Genomic DNA, 19,335 nt, shown 5'->3' with positions numbered 1-19,335 from the left:
CCTAATTTGATTCCAGTATCTAAGATTACCTGGATATCACTAAGACAACGTATCACCCCTTTGTGGAGCCAAACTGTTTTGCATAAGATTTTGTAAATGTATCTATAACCTGTTGTGTCCGAGAATAAATTTTAGAATCTGCACACAGTTTATCAATGTGAATGCCGTTACTCCTTCCACATCTTATGCATCCGTAAAAAGGTATCCTATTATACTCGATATCTTCATATAAACATTCTTCAAATTTTTCTTGATCTTGTCTCACACTATGCTTAACTTGTTTGTCCAGTTTGTAGTTTGACCTCTCTTCCATTTCTTACATGTTTGTCTCGAACTTTAACCAGGTATCTTGTTCTTATCAAAATCTATCGCCCTGACGTACAAAATGAAAATGAAGTGCTGTGTTCTAAGCACCTACCCTGTCATCCGTCCAATAAAGCTCAACAATATGTGTCTTTATTCACATGTATTAAGGGGCCACTGATATCATCTTTACAGATTTTTCAGTTACAATGCTTTGTATCTTGACTAAGGGAGATACTACCATTCATTATAGATCAATAAACATGCATTACATTTAGTCTGATGCTAAAAATGTTCACATCATTTTCAAAGCAGTGATGGTATCAATAAAAACTACATAATATTTTGTATTTAAGCATGTCACATTTCACAGCTGACTCACCTGCAGATAAGTTTTGTGAAGGTTCTACGCTTGAGTACTATCTTGCAAGTTCCTCGTGTCTGGCATGCAGAATTAATGTTAAATGCAAAGCCTCATCCACAAAATAAAAACAAAGTAACCGTTTACACCTGCACATCTGTTAAGAGAAAAATCACAATGTGTTTACTTTTTTATTTACAAATATACTGAAATAGAGATCCATAACACCAAGAACCATTCTTGTTTAAACAAATCTGGAAGTGAAATAAAGTCTACTGTGTACCAATAAAATATGTTTTAAGTTTTCAAAGTAACTATACACATCAGAACTGAATATTCTATTACACTAAGATTTTAAATGATTTTAAATATAAAGCCTAGCAAAGTTGCATTTAACCCACCTAAAAATCAAAGTATCATACAGTAAGACAGAAAACAATCAAAGAAATATGCAAATTGCCTTATGTTACAATGTACATGTCTACTCTTCTTGGGTTAAAAAATAAAAAAGCTAGTTACAGAAAGCCAGAAAACGTGAATACAGTGTGCTCTGGACTTCCTTGTGACTTACCATATACAATTTAAATAAGTAAACTGGATGTCTTGCTAAATCATTATAAAGGCACATGGTTAGCACTGATCCTAGGAGTGTTTTGGCTAGCATATTTACTGTTACTACCAAACGTATTATACTGCCAACATAAAAAATGAAACTGCTTACACTTTTTTTTTTTTTTTTTTAACACTGCCATCAGCCAACTCTCATACCCATTTTGAAACAGATATTCTGCACCAGCAATGGTTATTTGGGTAGGCAACTGAAGACTGCTGCAGCAACATTAGCAACAAATTAAATGTATGCAACATCTTCTGGTCCATGTGTTTTGTGTGACGAGGCATATTATTCATATACTGTGTGGAAGGTCAATAAATAGAAGCATGTGGTTCACTATGGCATTTAATGGTACTTTGGAACTAAGAATATGCAAGAGCCATACTGTTTAAGAATCAAGAGATCCCCAACTCCATCTACAGTATGATAATCCAAACATTCTCTTAACAGTTGTTAATCTAGGGTAAAGGATACAGCATCACACTGCATGATAAATGTGGCTTTTTTAAAAATACACTTTCTTGGTGTTTCCAGTCACAAGTTACTACCATTCAAGAATATCTACTCCTGTGCTTCATTTAGAATTAAATATTATGAGCAAAAACACAAGAACATAACGGGACATTTTTAATTTCCCCACTAGTGTTGAGTGGTGTGGCTGAGCTTTTCATTCTCTCTTGCAGTAAGCTCAATAAAAACCTACAGCTCTATCTTTACAATTTTTGCTGCTTAAACAAGTCACATGCTTACTGCTGTCGGAATGCACATACTGTTTAGTAAAATATACAACTAAACTTGCATTTCTTGAAAAAGTGCTTCAGTAAAAACTAATGAGACTGGACTACACCAGAAACCATGTAATTTCAATGAGGAATCAGTACCTATCTGCATTTAATTATGGAAGAATACAAAATGAAATGACATAGCAGCAGACTTGGAGGCAGTGACTGCCAAAGCCATTTGCATGTTCACAATACTGGCTTATACACCTAACCTCCAGTATATGACTAGGTAATCTTTGAATACTACACCTACAAAAATGACTGTTTCATAACTGATGCACACAGATGTTTGTGTGCATGAAAAGTTGGCCTACCATGATGTAAAATGCACTAGGCATGGAATGAGCAATGGGTACGACTATATCCTTTATACTGAACTTTCTAAAGCTACACAGTTGGAAAAGCTTTTGGATTTCACTTTTTCATTTGATTTTTAAATTCCACCAATTAACAAAGCTTGAAGACCCCAAGGAATAAAGCTCTTTCAGGCTTCTTGAATGCCCTTAAGCATCACCTTTCCTTAAGGATGTGAGATTACCAGATCAATGGAATGCAGTTTGACAGCACTCTAACAGGACAGAAACTACAATAAAAACATTCCGATACCGCACTAAATCTACAATTAAAAGTATCAGTGATTAGAAACACACTGCATATATCATGGTGCAAATTCCTATTTCTATTAATATGCTTAGAACTATATAACCTCACAAGGCAATCAAGCAAAACAATTAACTTATTTCTACATTTTCATGTGAATTTAGTGAATGCCAATTTTAACCCTTTTCTGCTTCTTTTTCTTCACTTACATTTGAAGCCAATGTCCCACACAACCTTCTAGAATACTGGGCTCCTGGATTCCCACCCTTATTTGAACTAACTTCAGGGTCACTACATCTTGATGAGAGGAATAAAGCTCCCTTGTAGCACATCTCCTGATAAATTGTGTTTTATTCAACAAACTGGATAAAGTCTCAATTTAACCAAAAACCTTTTCATAAATTCATCAGCTCCTAAGGTCTATACAAGACAATGTGAGGCACACAACATTTCTGACCTTGTGGTAAAGCAATTATTGTGTGTTGAAAGATAATGTTTAGAATTTAGTCAAAGTAACTTTTTTACCATTGCAGTGCTTAAAATAAAAAGTCTGCTAAGCTACCTCAAACAAAAATGCTACAATACATCTTCAACAGACTGCACATATGCACCCACATCTGATGAATCCCTATGAAGTGAATAGACATACAGGCAATGAGTTTCACTTTGACTAAACACTTTCACTGCTGCTTCTGCATAGTTTTTCTTTTAATTGTTTACAGTGCGTCAGTACCACACACTATGAAAAAAAGTCCAATGCTAACTGGGAAATTAATTCCAACTTCAAGTGCTGTTAATGAGGTAACCCACGTATGAGGCAGCACAGCGACTGTGTTAAGTCTGCTAAGCTACCTCAAACAAAAATGCTACAATACATCTTCAACAGACTGCACATATGCACCCACATCTGATGAATCCCTATGAAGTGAATAGACATACAGGCAATGAGTTTCACTTTGACTAAACACTTTCACTGCTGCTTCTGCATAGTTTTTCTTTTAATTGTTTACAGTGCGTCAGTACCACACACTATGAAAAAAAGTCCAATGCTAACTGGGAAATTAATTCCAACTTCAAGTGCTGTTAATGAGGTAACCCACGTATGAGGCAGCACAGCGACTGTGTTAACTACAGAGTTAACACCAAATTATCATACATGGTTTCCCTTGTATTTTTTAACAAAATCTGCAGAAGAGGCTTTTTATTGTAATGATTACCTTCATGTTAACACACACAGTCAATGAAACAAGGACTCCACTTGCACATGCTGGACAGTGAAAGAAGTAATTGTGTCAATGTCTCTAATACAGAGGTTGCTGTAGATTAGGAAACACTCAAGGTAAAAAAGGTAGAGCATGAAAAACAACAAAAGAAGCAGCCAGGTCCAATGAAAGTTTTAATAAAGTCAACTGTAGAGCTTCGGCAAAAAATGTCTTCCAGGAGTATATAGTTAAGAAAGGTAGACCACTTGTAATGCAGAAAATGTTCTTTGGATTAGCCCTCTTGACCAAAATCTTCTGTGAACTTCTTCAGTTTTTGCAGATCTTGCTCATTTACTGTTGGTTTTGTGTTGGTTAAGGATCGCAGCATGTCAGCCTTTAAAGAAAAAGGGACAGAAGAGACAGAAATCACTACATTTTAAAATCAACAAGTCAAATAATTAGTCTACTTAAAGAAACAATATTACAGTAAGAAACTTTCTTCTTGCATAGAAAATGCAATCAACCAAACCAGGGCATTACTGTTAACTATCATAAATTCTAATAAAAGGCACAATCTCTGCAAGCTCCTGAATAGATGGAATCTGTACACAGTCAAGGCAATTTATGTTTCAAGGTGAAACTTTTCACAGACAAATGTTCATTATGCATGCTGCTCTGATGTTCCACATATTATTAAAATGACTATACAAAATACAGATATTGAGTTTTCTGCAAGTGTCATGTCATTTTGTAAGAGTTTTGTTATTTAATCACTTCAGTGAGTATCCTAACACAACTACAACATTATGGAAGGAAACAAAATTATCTAGTCACCATAATGTTCCACCTTTGTTGTCCATTTTCATTCTTCCTCAACTTAAGAGTTCATATCCGATCCCTTGGATCGACTCAGCCGTTGCTAAAGCTTGTGGCAACCAAAAACACTCAGGCTTCTGCCTTACCCATGATGCACCAACCCCAAGTACCTCAGATCCTGTTTGCAGACTTTAGCAGAAAGAAATATTAGTCATCATATAGTGATGAGACTGTATCTGGAGCTCAATATCAGGGAAGTGACATCCCCTAACCACTCACTCTTCCAGTAATATTCTAGGGATGGGGTTGGCGTGAAAGGATGAGGAAGAATGAAAATGGACAACACAGATGGAACATTATGGTGAGTACACAACTTCTTTATCTAATGTTTTTATTCTGTCCTCAACTTATGGGACAGAGTCCCTAGCTACCTAAAATCCCGGGTGGACTCAAGGAAGGATATTCTTGAGTACCATTGAACCAAATGATGCTCTACTTCTGGAGACCAGATCCAATTTGTAATGAGTAATAAAGGTACGGGGAGTAGCCCAGGATGCTGCAGTACATGTCATCCATGGACTCTCTAGACTGAAAAGCTGAAGTTGCTGCCATGGACCTAGTTGAATGAGCTTGTAACAGATTTGATAAAGCAATGCCAGATTTGTTATAAATAAAAGAAACACAAATTAGTCCGCCATCTGGCTAAAGTTACTTTGGCAACTGGTTCCCCAACTTTATGTCGGAAAATGAAGGAAATAATCGGTCAGTTTTCCTGATATTTTTTGTTCTATGTACGTAAAAACGTAATAGTCTGTGAACATCCAGTAAGTGTAATATGTATTCACCCTTGTTAGCAAATTTAAGAAAGAATACAGGAAAATTAATAGACTGATACTAGAGTCTGATACATTAGGATGGATGCATCAGTTTGTAATGTAACTCTATCCTTGAGAAAGATCAAGTATGGTGGTTTTGAAAACAAGACTTGAATATCTGAAATTTGTCTGGAAGAAGTAATGGCAACTAGAAATATTGTTTTCCAGGACAGATATTTAAGACCACACCTAGCTGCTGGTTCAAAGGGGAGATGGATAAGTGCTTACAGTACCAGTTTAGAACTCATTGTGGAGTAGGGTCTTTAACAGGAGGCCTTAAAAGAAGACTGCCTCGCAAAAACACTCTGCAGAGCTTATAAGACGCAGTGAAAAGCCTTCAAAATCCAGTGTACAAATTCAATATTGCTGCTAATTGGACCTTAACTGTCAAGGAACTAGCTCCCTCCTTAAAAAATAGGGCCAAAAATTCAGGAATGTTGTGTACAGGAGCTGAAAAAGGATCAACATTATTTTGATGTGCCTAGTAAACAAACTTTTCCATTTAATGGTGTAGAGCTTATATTTAGAATGTTTATGGGTAGATAAAAGCATGTGCAGGATAGGGGAAGAGACCATAGATTATCTGGCTATTAATGGAACTGGAGAAGCCAGGTGGTCAAGCCTGAGGCTTGGTACATCTGGATGGATCATGCCTGTCAGGGGAGAGAGGAGGTCTGGAGTCGGATCCAAGGTTCAAGAAATAAGTGAGGACAAAGGAGGGGGAACCAAATCTGTTGAGGCCAGTAAGGTGCAATGAGGATGACTACTCTTCAGTATGGCAGATTTCTGATGGAATTTCGGAATTAGCAGAATTGGTGGATAAGCATAAAGTAAACCAGGGGACAATCATAAATTACAGCATCAGTGATTCCCCCGGTGGGAGGATTAGGGCAAAATAGCTGCTGCATTTGTTTAGGAGAGATATGAAGATTGCAGCAAGGCTGGACCTACTGGCAGAAAATCATTTCTGTCACGTTCATGCTGAGAAACCACTCGTGAGGTAGAAGAATGCACCTGCTCAGCTTGACTGCTATCACATTGGACTTCCTCGGAATGTGCATTGCTGTAATAAAGCAGTTGGATGAGATTGCCCATGGCCGCACCCGGAGTGCTTCTCAACACAAGGAGTAAGATCTGCTCCCTCCTTGTTTGTTGATATACCAAACTACGGAAATATTGTTCTTTTGAATTGCAACTGCCTCTGAGTGGAGAGCATCCCGAAGGCCGTGCAATGCTAAAAGCACTGCTCCCATCTCTAGGACATTGATATGCAAGTTGGCCTCTTCGGGAGACCAAGTGCCTTGGACAGATAACACCCACCATCCCAACTCCATGGTCACGATTGGCCTTGGGCTGAGTGGGAATGAACGGACGGCCTTGTAGAACCTGATCCAACTGAACTCACCACCTGAGATCTCTTTTACATGTGTGGGTGATTTGTATTGGAGTTGACATGGGTTGGCACAATATCGACCATTGTGTTGTTAACATCCACTTTAAATTCCTCACGTGAAATCTGGCTTATGGTACTACAGTTATAGCCTCTGCCATTGAATCCAGAGCTTGAAGAACCACATAGTCTGAACTCCAGGTAGTGACATTATCTTTCTGACCTGTGAGCTAATGGTCTGAGTTCTTGAGGGAGGTAGTGATGCTATGGATGCCTTTGTGTTGAGAAGTGCTCCTATGAATTCTAAACCTTGAGTTAGCTCTAAGATTTTTCATAGTTTATGGTCATCTCCAGAAGAAAACATGTGTGGAGAACCTGGTCTTTTGCCTTTAACAGTTGATGCCTAGTCAAAGCGGAAATGAGCCAGTCATCTAGATATGGAAACACCTGGAATCCCTGCAGTCTCAAGTGAGCTGCAACTTCTGACATGCACTTGGTAAACACCCTGGGGGCTGTGGTGAGACCAAAGGGCAAAACTCTGAACTGGTAATGATGGGCTTCCAGCTGGAAGTCAAAGTACCTTCTGGATTGTTTGTTTATCTTTATATGACATCACACATCCTGAGCTCTATCGAGCACATCCAGTCAACCTTGCCCAGAAAGGGCAGAATGGACTGAGCTGTGACCATCCGGAACTGTGTGTGTCGAACTGACTTGTTCAGTACACTGAGATCCAAAACTGGTCTCCAGTCCCAAGTTTTCTTTGGCGCTAAAAACAATGTTGAGAAAGTTCCGGATTCTATTTGGTCTGCTGGACCTCTCTGATGACCCTTTTTTCTAGTAGCCTTTGTACTTGAATGGCTGATTGTTCCCACTGACTGGATGGAACATCATGGAGTTTTCTTGAATTTGGAGGAGGAATGGAAAATGGTATTATATGACCTGTGGAAATGATCCTCTGCACCCAAGTATCTATTATTTCTAGCCAGGCTCTCTGGTGCAGGGAAACTGGACCCCCCCCCCCCCAAGTGTCTCCCAGGGAGGGCAACCGGGATTCCTTTCAAGGATGCTGGAAGGGTCTGGACCCTTGCTTTTGTGGTCCACCTCTGCTGCAGGGGCATCTACCATTGGAGTTCCCCCCTCTACCCCTGGGGAACTACCTCTGTGTGTGCCCAGGAAAGGTCCCTGGGACTTTTTGAACCACATTTTCCCACTACCTTTTTGATTCCTGGAAAAGGATCTCTGAGTGGTGGAAAAAATGTATGCCCATGGCAGACTGGGTCTTTCTGTCCTTTTCACACCTGGATAATGTCTTTTACCTTGGAGCCAAACAAAGATGTGCCGTCAAAAGGAGCACTGATGAACGAAGACTTGGAAGGGCTCTGAAAAATCACATAAGCACATCCAAGCATGCCTCCTTATGGAACTGCCTGAACCCACTTCCCTTGAGGTTCCTTCGGATACGTTCAAAATGAGCCTCATGGAAGAATTGGAGTTCAACTGCAGGGTAGTCAACTGAGAAGTCACAGATGCTAGCACTTCTTAAGAAACAGATTCTGGGAGGATGTTAGAAAGTTTCTTAATGAGGTCTCTCTCTAACCAGGTAAAATGTGCCAGACAGCTCAATGACCTTAAAGAGAAGGTCACTAAAGCACAGACAAGTCCCAAACCTGTCCATCACCCAAGACTTCTTGCTGGGGGGAAGAACAGTGGAACCCTCTTCAGCAAGTTCCTTCTTAGTTACCGCCAGCATGACCATGGCATCAACAGGCACCCCTTTTGCCTGAAACTGCTTGTCCTCTGGTGCCGTCATAATTTTGTCAGGTCTCTGAGGTATTAGTTCAATGGTGTCAGGATCCTTCCATGCCCGCTGAGAGATCAACTCAATGAGATCGTTGGCGGGCAGTCACCCAGGAAGTAGACGGGTTAGTACCAAACACCTCCAGGAATACAGACTTCTCGGATGAAGGGTTGCTGGGCTTCCTGCCACCTATCTGCTTCAGGATTTCAATGATGTCTCAATGACACATCAGGAGGTGACAATGGGGACCCTTCATCTTCACAGTCTGTATCTTCTGGATAGATTCCTCTGGGTAGTCCAAGTGCTTCCTCTTGCACACTGTCTTCCTCTTAGGGACTTCCTCATTGGGATGCTCTGGGGAAGTATCAGAAGTTGGGACACCCTGTTGGGAAGCCTGGAGTTTTGGTACTAGCTGTCATTGTGCAGAAGAGAAGCAAGACTTCAAGCACAGAGATGACAAGGCTGTAGAGATAGGACCCAAAGGGGTAGAAACTGTCTGTATTGCAGAGTCATACAAGGGTCTTTCCATAACCACAAAGGCAGATCTCCCAAGACAGGGATAGGACCCTGGGTCTGAAAAGGCAAGCTTTTGGACCGTAGTCCTTTCCTGCTATGAGAAGAATCCCCTGAGGCCAAAGTCCGTGTTCAACTAACCCGTGCTGAGCCCCCGAGGTGCACAGATGGCTCTAAAAACTTTGGAGTCAACTCTGACACCTTGCAGCCAACAGGGTAGCCTCGGTGCCAAGAGCTCTGCAGATCCGATTGAACCAAAGTGCTCAGGGAAAGTCTTGGATCCCAGCCAGATGGCTCAGATCCAAGGACTCAGCCCATGGTAGGAGTCACAGGAGGAACCAGTAAGGGGGGAGGGTTGTGGAAGATACAACCACCTGACCCAAAGGGGTAGGAGCGGAAGGGAAAACTGTCAGGCACTGTGACAAGATAATTCTTCTCAAATTTCTCCACATCTTCTGTAAGACTCCTGGCAGAGTGAGGGGGAATTGCACATGGAGACTTGGATTTTTCCAAAAAGGGTGAAGGGACCCTGGTGGACACAGGGTTCGTGGAAGGGGAATATCTGATCCTTGGTAAGACAATTAGGCTTGATGCACTGCATGATTTCTTTGATCCTAGGCAGTCTGATCTGATGACTGTCTTTTTGTGTTTTTCATCCGATGTCGAGGTTGGCTCCAGTAATTCTTTTCCTTTTTGGTTCAGATCACAGGATGAAGTCTGATCTGACATTTCTGATTTTCTCTTCTTATGATCCGACGGAGGAGTTGGACCCAATAGAGGTGTTTTCCTTGACTGATCCTATGTCCTTGAGGACAAAGTGGAAGGGCTCTGTGATGGTGATTTGGATTTCTTAGATTTCGCAGGTGAAGCTCCAGATAAAGGCTCTTCAAAAGAGGAAGGAAACAATCCTTTGTGAATGACTATTTTCCCTTTCAGTAAACCCATGGCATATGGCACAGTCTTCCTATTAAGTGCAGGGGGCCGAAGCAGAATACACAGTGTGTGTGCATCTGAAAAAGGAATTGTGCCCACACACTTGAGGCATTTTTGAACCATGCAGGGCCTTTCTCCTTGTCAGCCATAACCCCAAACTTAAACCAGTAAAACAGAAGTTAGAGGAAAGGTAAAGAAGCAATAACTTTTAGTTATGTACTTACCATAACTTTAGATGTTTGGGATCCATCTCGCCTACATTCTGTACTGATGGGTTCGGAGCCGATCCTCGGCTCCGACTCGGCACGCTATGCTATAGAGCGAAGTCTCTTATTGGCTGAGCTATTCTATATCCCAGGATGCACCACCACTACTTCCCCAGATCTTGTTTGTCCGCACTCATGCACACACACATAACTGTTTATATAACATTGCCAGATGTTTCAAGATGAAACGATAGTACTCGGACCGTCCGGTCTCTTCTGATCTCCAAGGCAGGGGGAAGGAGGGTGGGTTATTAGGAATGTAGGCGAGATGTGATCCTATCTCGCCTACATTCTGTACTGATGGGACAGCGTCCCTAGCACCTGATTCCTGGGTGGCTCACTGGAAAACACTCCTGAGAACTGTGGAACCAAATGAAGCTAGCCCCCCGAGATGCCACATCCAATTTGTAGTGGGAAATGAAGGTGTGCGGAGAAGACCACGTAGCCGCAGCACAAATGTCGCTAATGGCAAGCTTAGAATGGAATGCTATTGAAGTAGCCATATCTCTTGTAGAGTGAGCTTTGACAGAGGTTGTAAGCTCTTTATTAGAAGAGGAATAAGCCTGACTAATACAGTCCCTGATCCACTTGGCAATAGTGACCTTTGTGACGGCTTTGCCCAATTTATTGTCCGAAAAGGACACAAACAATTGATCTGTTTCCGTGTTGTTGGGTCCTATCTAAATAAAAGCACAATTGCCTGTGAACATCCAATGTGTGGAAGATGTAGTCTGCTTTGTTGGAGTACTTTGGGAAGAAAACTGGAAGTTCTAATGACTGTTGCAGGCAAAAACTGGAACAAACTTTAGGGACAAAGGATGGGTTAGGCCTGAGGGATACTCTGTCTTTGTGAAAAACCAGGTACGGTGGTTTGACAGATAGAGCTTGAAGCTCTGAAACCCTTCTGGCTGAAGTAATCTCGACCAGAAAGGCAGTTTTCCAAGAAAGAAATTTCAAATCACAGGTTGCTGCCGGTTCGAAGGGGGAGGAGGTTAAGGCACGTAATACCACATCGAGATCCCACGGAGGAGCAGGATGGGAAATCGGAGGTCGTAAAAGCGCAGCACCTTTTATGAAGGTTTTACACAATCTGTTGCTCATCAAAGGTGGGTTTATAGATTCATGAAAATTGGAAATAGCTGCCAATTGGACCTTGATGGTAGAGACTGAAGAACCTTGATTGAATAGGGAAGTTAGAAACTTCAGGACGTCTGACACCGGGACAGTGATGGGATCTAGACCCCGGAGTTGAGCCCAAATAGCAAATCTCTTCCATTTGCTAGTATACAATTTCCTAGTGGCAGACTTGTGGGCCGAGGATAAGATACGTATGACTTCTGGGTCTAAAGTATGATTCCTGACTATAGTCGGAAGAGGAGGAGCCAAGCTGTTAACTTCAAAGAGTGAAGGGACTGATGGAGTTGTCCCGACTGGTGAATTAATAGGTCTGGGATCTGATCCAGGAACCATGGACTGTCCAGTGCATACTTCCGAAGATAGGGAAACCATACCTGACGAGGCCAGTAAGGGGCAACTAAAATCATTTTGCTCCCTAAGTGAGTCCCCTTTTGGATCACTCTGGGAAGGAGGGGAACCGGAGGGAAGGCGTATAGCAAGCCGGTGGGCCAAGGATGGGCTAAGGCGTCCATGGGAATCTCCCCCGGAGCTGGAGAGAGTAGAATTTTCTGCACTTCGCGTTCAGCGGGGTTGCGAAAAGGTCGCAACAAGGAGTTCCCCATCTTCTGAAGATCTGAGTTGCCACTGCATCGTTCAGAGACCATTCGTGAGGAGAGAGAATAGTTCTGCTTAGTCCGTCGGCTATCACGTTGGATCTCCCAGGGATATGAGTCACTACCAGAAAACGTCTGGTCGCCACTGCCCATTCCCAAACTCTCATGGCCTCTCTGCAAAGGGGGTAGGATCTGGTCCCTCCCTGCTTGTTCAGATACCAGACTACTGACATGTTGTCTGACTGAATGGCAATTCCGCCCTGAGGGAGGTAATCATGGAGGGCTTGTAGAGATAGAAGCACCGCCCTCATTTCTAGAATGTTGATGTGAAGGAGACTCTCGTCGGAATGCCAATTGCCTTGGACTGACCTGCCCTGGTAATGCCCCCCCCACCCCGTCTAGGAGGCGTCCGTCGTCAATGTGGCCATAGGAGGAGGTGGAATGAAGGGCTGTCCCTGATCCAGATTGGAGGACACCAGCCACCAGCGAAGGTCCCGTTTGCAGGTTTCCGTGATCCGTATGAGGTGACTGAGAGGGAGATCCTGAAAGGACCACTGGGTCGATAGGAGCCACTGGAGAATTCTCATATGCAATCTTGCTAAGGGGACTAGGAGAACAGTGGCCGACATGGAGCCTAATAGCTGCAGGACCATCCTGGCTGGGGCTTTGGATTTGAGAAGCAAGGCTCGGACTTGAGCCTGTATAGTCTGTATCCTTTCTGTAGGAAGATAGACCCGCATTTGGTTTGAGTCTATCTCTACTCCGATGAACCTTATGCGCTGAGATGGCAGCAACACAGACTTTGGCCAATTGAAGGTGATTCCAAGGGAAGTGCCTAGTGATATGGTGGCTGCTAGGTTCTGCAATAGTAGACGCCTGGAGGTGGCAGTTAGGAGCCAGTCGTCCAGATACGGAAACACCTGGAATCCTAGACTCCTCAGGTGAGCAGTCACGACCGCCAAACATTTGGTGAACACCCTGGGGGCTGTGGTGAGACCAAAGGGCAGTGTGCAGAACTGAAAATGACTGTCTCCCAGGCTGAAGCGCAAATGTCTCCTGGACGCCTGATCTATCAAGATGTGATAATAGGCGTCCTTGAGATCTATGGAGCACATCCAAACACCTTTCTCCAGCAGTGGGAGAATGGATTGTAAGGTGACCATTCGGAACTTGGACTTCTTGACTGATCGATTTAGGTTGCTGAGATCCAAAATGGGCCTCAAGTCCCCGGTCTTTTTTGGCACCAAAAAGAATTTTGAGTAAGTCCCTAATCCGATCTGGTCTGCGGGGACCGGTTGGATGACTCCTTTTTGAAGCAGCTTTGAGATTTCGAAGGCTGCGATTTCCCGTTGACTGGGTGGCGGGTCCGGGATTTTCCTGGACGGCAGAGGGGGGTGAGAAAAGGGGATGGCGTAACCTCCGGTGATGATTCGAAGCACCCATCGGTCCTGAGTGATACCCTCCCAGGCTTTTAGGTGCCTCGCAAAACGACCCCCGACTGGCTCCGGAGCTGCACAGTTGGGCAATCCTTCAGGGATTGTGGAAGGCTGAAGAGCCACGAAAGGACTCGCAGTCTCCAGTGTTGCGGGGGCCTTTGCCGCCTCTGGGACGGCGTCTTCCAGAAAAATTTCCCCCTCCTCTGCCTCTAGAAGGGGGATCGTCCTGCTGCGAGGGATAAGACTTCTGGGATTTACGGAACCACATTTTCCCTCCTCTTTTAGCCTTGGGGTAAGGCCGAAAGGGAGTGGAAAACCGTGCCCCTACGGCAGTCAAAGTCTTACCTTCTTGCTCACAGCGGGTCAATGTGTCCTTTACCTTGGGTCCAAACAAAGAGGACCCATTCAAAGGGAGCGTCGGCAAAGGAAGACTTAAAGGCTTCCGCAAAATGACACAGGCGGAGCCAGGCTTGCCTCCGTAGAGCAACACCCGTACCGCTCTACTTCCCCCTCGGCTGCATCTGAAATGAGCCTCATGGACGAGTTTGATATCGATGACAGAGTAGCCAACTGAGAGCCAACCGTCTGGGCCAGCTGCTCAGGTAGGTTACCCAAGAGGGTATCTGAAAGCTCCTTGACCAGATCCCTCTGAAGTCTAGTGAAGTGCGTCAAATAGTTCAGGGACCTTAAGGTAAAGGCCGCTGAACTGAGGGTGCGCTTCCCGTACCGGTCCATGCTCCTAGACTCCTTATTAGGAGGATGGACGGACGTCGAAGCCTCTGCTACATCTTGTTGGGTAGCAGATGCCACCATCAGGGCATCTACAGCCACACCTTTGGTCAGAAATTCCTTCTCTGGGGGTGCTGATAAGAATTTATTTGGGCGAGCCGGCACCGGTTCCACAGAGTCTGGATGCTCCCACGCCCTTCGACAGATCAAATCTAGGAGCTCGTCGAAGGGCGGAGACACCCAGGAGGCGGAGGGCTGAGCCCCGAAGGCCTTGAGGAACACCGACTCGTCAGCGGAAGGTGTTTGGAATGCCAGCCGCCTCGTTGTTTGAGGGCTTCCAAGATGTCTGCAAAGGAGACATCATCCGAGGACGACTTAGGGGACTCCTCCGCATCATCAAGATCGGTGTCCGACGTGAGAGACTCATCGGGGGAGTCGACGTGCTTCCTCTTGCACAGTCCTTTCCTTGGGGGTCTCACCGAAGAAGCCTCAGAGGGACCTCCAGGAGGGGAAACCCCACTGGGGTGACCTCAGGCCCGGGCTCCGCTGTCTAGCGACAGGGGGACTACAAAAGACCCAGTCTCCGTGTGTAGGGAAGGTGCCGGTGAGACCGTGGAGGTAGCCAAAGAAGATTTGGCCAAAGCACTCCTCATGGCCCTGAAGGCCGGACCGCCAGAGTCCTGGGAAGGTCCAACCCCCGGGGCCAGAACAGTAGATGGCACCCCCGCAGCCGGCGCACTGAGAGGAAGGCTCGGAACCGAAAACATCGGTCCCAAAGCGTCACCCCCGGGGCCGACCGAGGAGGTCTGTGTACCGAACTCCGACCCGAAAGCCGGGGTTGGAGTAAGGGTCGGAGCAGACCCGAAAACCTCCATCGGCTCCACCAGCACTGGCTCCAACGGTGCCGAGGCTGTTGGAGGAGGAACCAGAACTACAGGGTGGGCCATCGGCTCCGAAGCCGATTGGGCTGGAGCCGAAACTAATTTCTGGAATACAGAAGACTGAAACAGCCTTTGGAGCACCCTGTTGATGTCCGAATCCGACATCTTGGAAGATCGGGAGGAGACCGACCGGGTCCGAGCAGACTTCTCCATCGGCTCCGAAGGACTGGGGGACCGGCTCCGAATAGACTCGATCAATATCGGTGCCGAGGGAGATTCCATAGCAATTTCCCTCGGTGCCAAAGAGGGCTTCGGCGCCGAAGGGGAAGAGTCTGAGCCGGCAACCCTCATTGGCTCCAAAATCAGTGGAGTCGATGAAGGTGACCCACCTCTCGAAGCCCCAGCCATCGGGGTCGAGGCTGGAGGCATCGAGGCAGACCATTCCGCCCTCGGCTCCGAAGTCCATGGAGCCAATGGAGAAGCCTGCCTAGATTTCTTAGTGGTCGGTTCCGACGGGCTGGTCGGAGCAGACAATTTCTTTTTCTTAGCTGGAGAGGAAGAGGAAGATAAGGCCTCTTCGAAGGAGGGTTTGATAAGCCCTTTTAAGATCAATTTATTTTTCCTCTCTTGGAGGACCCAAGAGGAAAAAGCGTGACACATGCTGCAAGACTCCTGAAGGTGTTTGGCGCCTAAACAGTACACGCATAAGGAGTGATCGTCCGTGATGGACATTTTGTAGTTGCATCTTGTACATTTTTTAAATCCTGAGGGTTTATGCTCCTTAGACATAATGCTTGTAGACACTATTCACTTTGTCAGAGAAAAAACACTATGGAACTCAGTACCAATGGTTTACACAACAAAAAATTCCTTTTTTTTTTTTTAAACAAGAGAGGCGAAAGCCCAAGAAAAAATTACACGAATGACAAACACACCAACAGGAGGGCCAAGAACCCTCTAACTGAAACAGGTACTTGACCTCTCGAAACAACAAGAAGACTCACTAAAGAGCAGGGAAGGCCCTCTAACTTAAACGGAAACCTTTCCCTGTCCAGTCACAAAATTTTACCACAAAAATTTCCACAAAACACAATTATACACAACGATAGCTGTTAAAACAGCTTTTGGGTTAAGATTAAAGAAATTCCTGACAGAAAAACTCTCAGAAAAAAAGCACTTAGCTCAGCCAAGTTCGAGACCACGTCCTAGCTTGTAAGCGGCAAACAAGATCTGGGGAAGTAGTGGTGGTGCATCCTGGGATATAGAATAGCTCAGCCAATAAGAGACTTCGCTCTATAGCATAGCGTGCCGAGTCGGAGCCGAGGATCGGCTCCGAACCCATCAGTACAGAATGTAGGCGAGATAGGATCACATAACATCTTGTTGTTAAGCAGGCACAGCTCTAGAAGAAAATACCAGCAATGGTAATTTAAAGCTACACAGCTGTAGGAAGGGGAGAGACAAAGGGAATACTAACAATAACAATAGAGAGTATGGAACATATGAGAAGAAATTGTAATAAAAGGAAGAGATAGACAAGGGAGAGTAAACAGACCTGAAAATTAAACAAATTTAGTTAAGGAATTATTAATTTTGATAAAAAATACATCACTTAGCTTGAGAGTAGCAGTAACCACGTCTTTCGCTCCAAGTGGCAAATGAGATCTGAGGTACTTGGGGTTGGTGCATTGTGGGTAAGGGAAAAGCTTGAGAGGTTTTGGTTACCACAAGCTTTAGCAATGGACAGATCGGATCTGAACGTATAAGCTAAGGACAGAATGAAAATTGACATCAGATCGACAGTTATGTAATTACTATAATGACAGACCTGTATTGTCTAATTTTTGTCCGTTTCAACATGTGGACTGTTGAATCCATTGGATCTGACCTCTGCACCTTATACCAAAGTATTGGATCTGAGAGCACTGACTCCTCCCCTACCCACAATTCCTGACTGCCTGAATTACCTCAGATTAAGTTTGCTGGGTGACAAAGTGGTGATAAGCTATGTAGGAAAAAATAAGGAAGGGGAAAATAAAAACCACTATATAAGCCAAGAGGTACAAAGGGTCAGACAGGGTCCACAGAGGTCTGGTCAATCCCTAGAAATAAGTAACAATTTGGCAGGGGGAAGGAGGGAGGGGAGTTGAGATGAAAATGACACAATATGGATCTATCATTATGTTAAGTACTTAACTTTCTTATCTGATGTTGTCTATTTTTGTCTGATTCAAATGTGGATAGATTTCCGAGCTCCTCGACAGGGACAGCTGTGGACTCGAGGAGGGACATTCCTAAGTATGGCAGGGCCAAAAGATACATGAATCCTAGACTACAAATCTAACTTATGAGATACAAAGTTATGAGCTGAAGACCAGCTTACAACATATGTCACTGATAGACACTTCTTGCAAATGCTGTTGAAGTTGCCATTCCCTGGTAGAATGAGTCTTAGGCCTTGATTGTAAGGACATGCCCCTTGACTTAAAGCAATTGAAATGTAGTCCACTAACCATTTTGATAGGGCTACTTTAGACACAGAGTTTCCAAGTTTTGTCTTGGAGAAAGATATGAACAACTGATCTGATTTTCTGAAAGTCTCAGTACAATGGAGATAGAACAAGAGTTGTCTATGGACATTAAGGAATGCAGATTACATTCTCCTTTGCTAGTAAAATTTGAAAAGATGACTGGCAAAGCAATCTACTGGTTCAAGTTAGATTTCAAAGCTACTTTGGAAAGAAAACAAAGGATTTGTTCTCAGAGAGACACTGTTCTTGTGAAAGATAAGGGAAATGAGGTTTGCAAGAGCGCTTGCAATTCCAGCACACACCACTGATGCAATGGCAACCACGAAAATAGTCTTCCATAATTTTTCCATGACAGAGATTTCAGACAGACAGTGCTGTAGGATCAGAGGGCTTCTGGGTTAATGATTACAGCAAAATAGCAATATCTAAAGAAGGGATTGGATCCTAAACTAGGGGGTCTCAATAACAATGTACCTCTAAGGAAGGTCTGGTCACTTTGAAGGAAGAAACTGTTGTGCCTTGTGTGAAAATCTGAAATGGTTGCTATTTGGACTTTAATTGCTCTAAACAGTTCTGATAGAAACTCCAAAATTTCAGGTAAGGGTACTGAAAAAGGGTCTAGTCCCTTTGAAGAAGCCCAAATAGAAAAAAGAAAATCACTTCCATTTGCTTTTGTAAATCCTCTTGGTTAAGTCCCTTTGAGAAGAAGATATTACATGGACTACCAGGGAAGAAAGCCTGACATCTCTGGTGATCGTTAAAACTGTAGAAACCATGCAGTCAGTTTTAAGACCTTCAGATCCAGTACATGTAGATCAGAAGGGTGACCAAGGAGATATTTAAAGGGTTAGTTCACAGTACATATGATCCAGAACCCATGGTGGGTGCACCAGATGAGGCAAAAAAAGGGGAAACCATACCTGTCTAGGCCAGAAGGGGGAAATGAGTATTACCCTGGTCTTGCATTCCATAGCTTTCCGAATGAACATGGGGGAAAGAGGAATTGGTGGAAAGGCATAAAGGAAACCTGGGGGCCAAATATGCACTACAACATTCTGTGGTGACTGTCCCTATGGAGCGATGAGGGCAAAGTAAGTGCCATACTTGTTGAGATATGAAGCAAAGAGGTTGCAGCAAGGTTGGTCTCAGTGGCTGAAAATCTCCATTGTCACTGTTCTGTTGAGATCACTTATCATGCAATAGAATATATCTGCTCAAGTTTGTCCACCAGAATATTGGACACCCCAGGTATATGCGTTGCTACTAGAAAGTGGTTGGAAGACATCACCCATTGCCATACTCTCATGGCTTCTTAGCAAAGGGGGTAGGAATGCTTTCCACCATGTTTGTTGATATACCAAATCACAGATATATTGTTCAAGTGGGTGGCTTGCACATCCTTGGGTAGGAGGTCCTGAAATTTTTGTAATGACAGGAGGACTGTCCTCAACACCAAGACACTGATGTGAATTTTGGCACCTATCAATAACTACATCCCTTGAACATACTTCCCTTCAAAATGCCAGCCACACCAGCCCCCCCCCCCCCCCCAAGAAGGGAAGCATTCATGACT

At 44.1% G+C, this 19,335-nt stretch overlaps 1 protein-coding gene across 2 annotated transcripts in view; it reads right to left on the bottom strand.

Annotated features, from left to right (window-relative positions):
- Positions 1 to 824: 824 nt before the first annotated feature.
- The window catches only part of VPS4B (vacuolar protein sorting 4 homolog B), a 904,737-nt gene continuing 886,226 nt past the window's right edge, over positions 825 to 19,335 (bottom strand). The window contains exons 11-12 of one of the 2 annotated variants that reach the window (XR_006364000.1): positions 3,512 to 4,255; positions 825 to 3,221 (exon numbers count right to left, since the gene is read on the bottom strand). Coding sequence is in view for 1 of the 2 variants with exons in the window: in XM_044065255.1 (XP_043921190.1) it covers positions 4,154 to 4,255 (102 nt within the window). In the remaining variant the exon portion in view is untranslated. Of the gene's footprint in view, positions 4,256 to 19,335 lie in introns of both variants that reach the window. The other variant, XM_044065255.1, reaches the window with a different exon arrangement.

Source organism: Protopterus annectens, chromosome 3.part0, assembly GCF_019279795.1.
Source record: "Protopterus annectens isolate FY-2018-M chromosome 3.part0, PAN1.0, whole genome shotgun sequence".
Classification (NCBI taxonomy): Eukaryota; Metazoa; Chordata; order Ceratodontiformes; family Protopteridae; genus Protopterus; species Protopterus annectens.
This window is presented reverse-complemented; position numbering and strand designations above follow the sequence as displayed.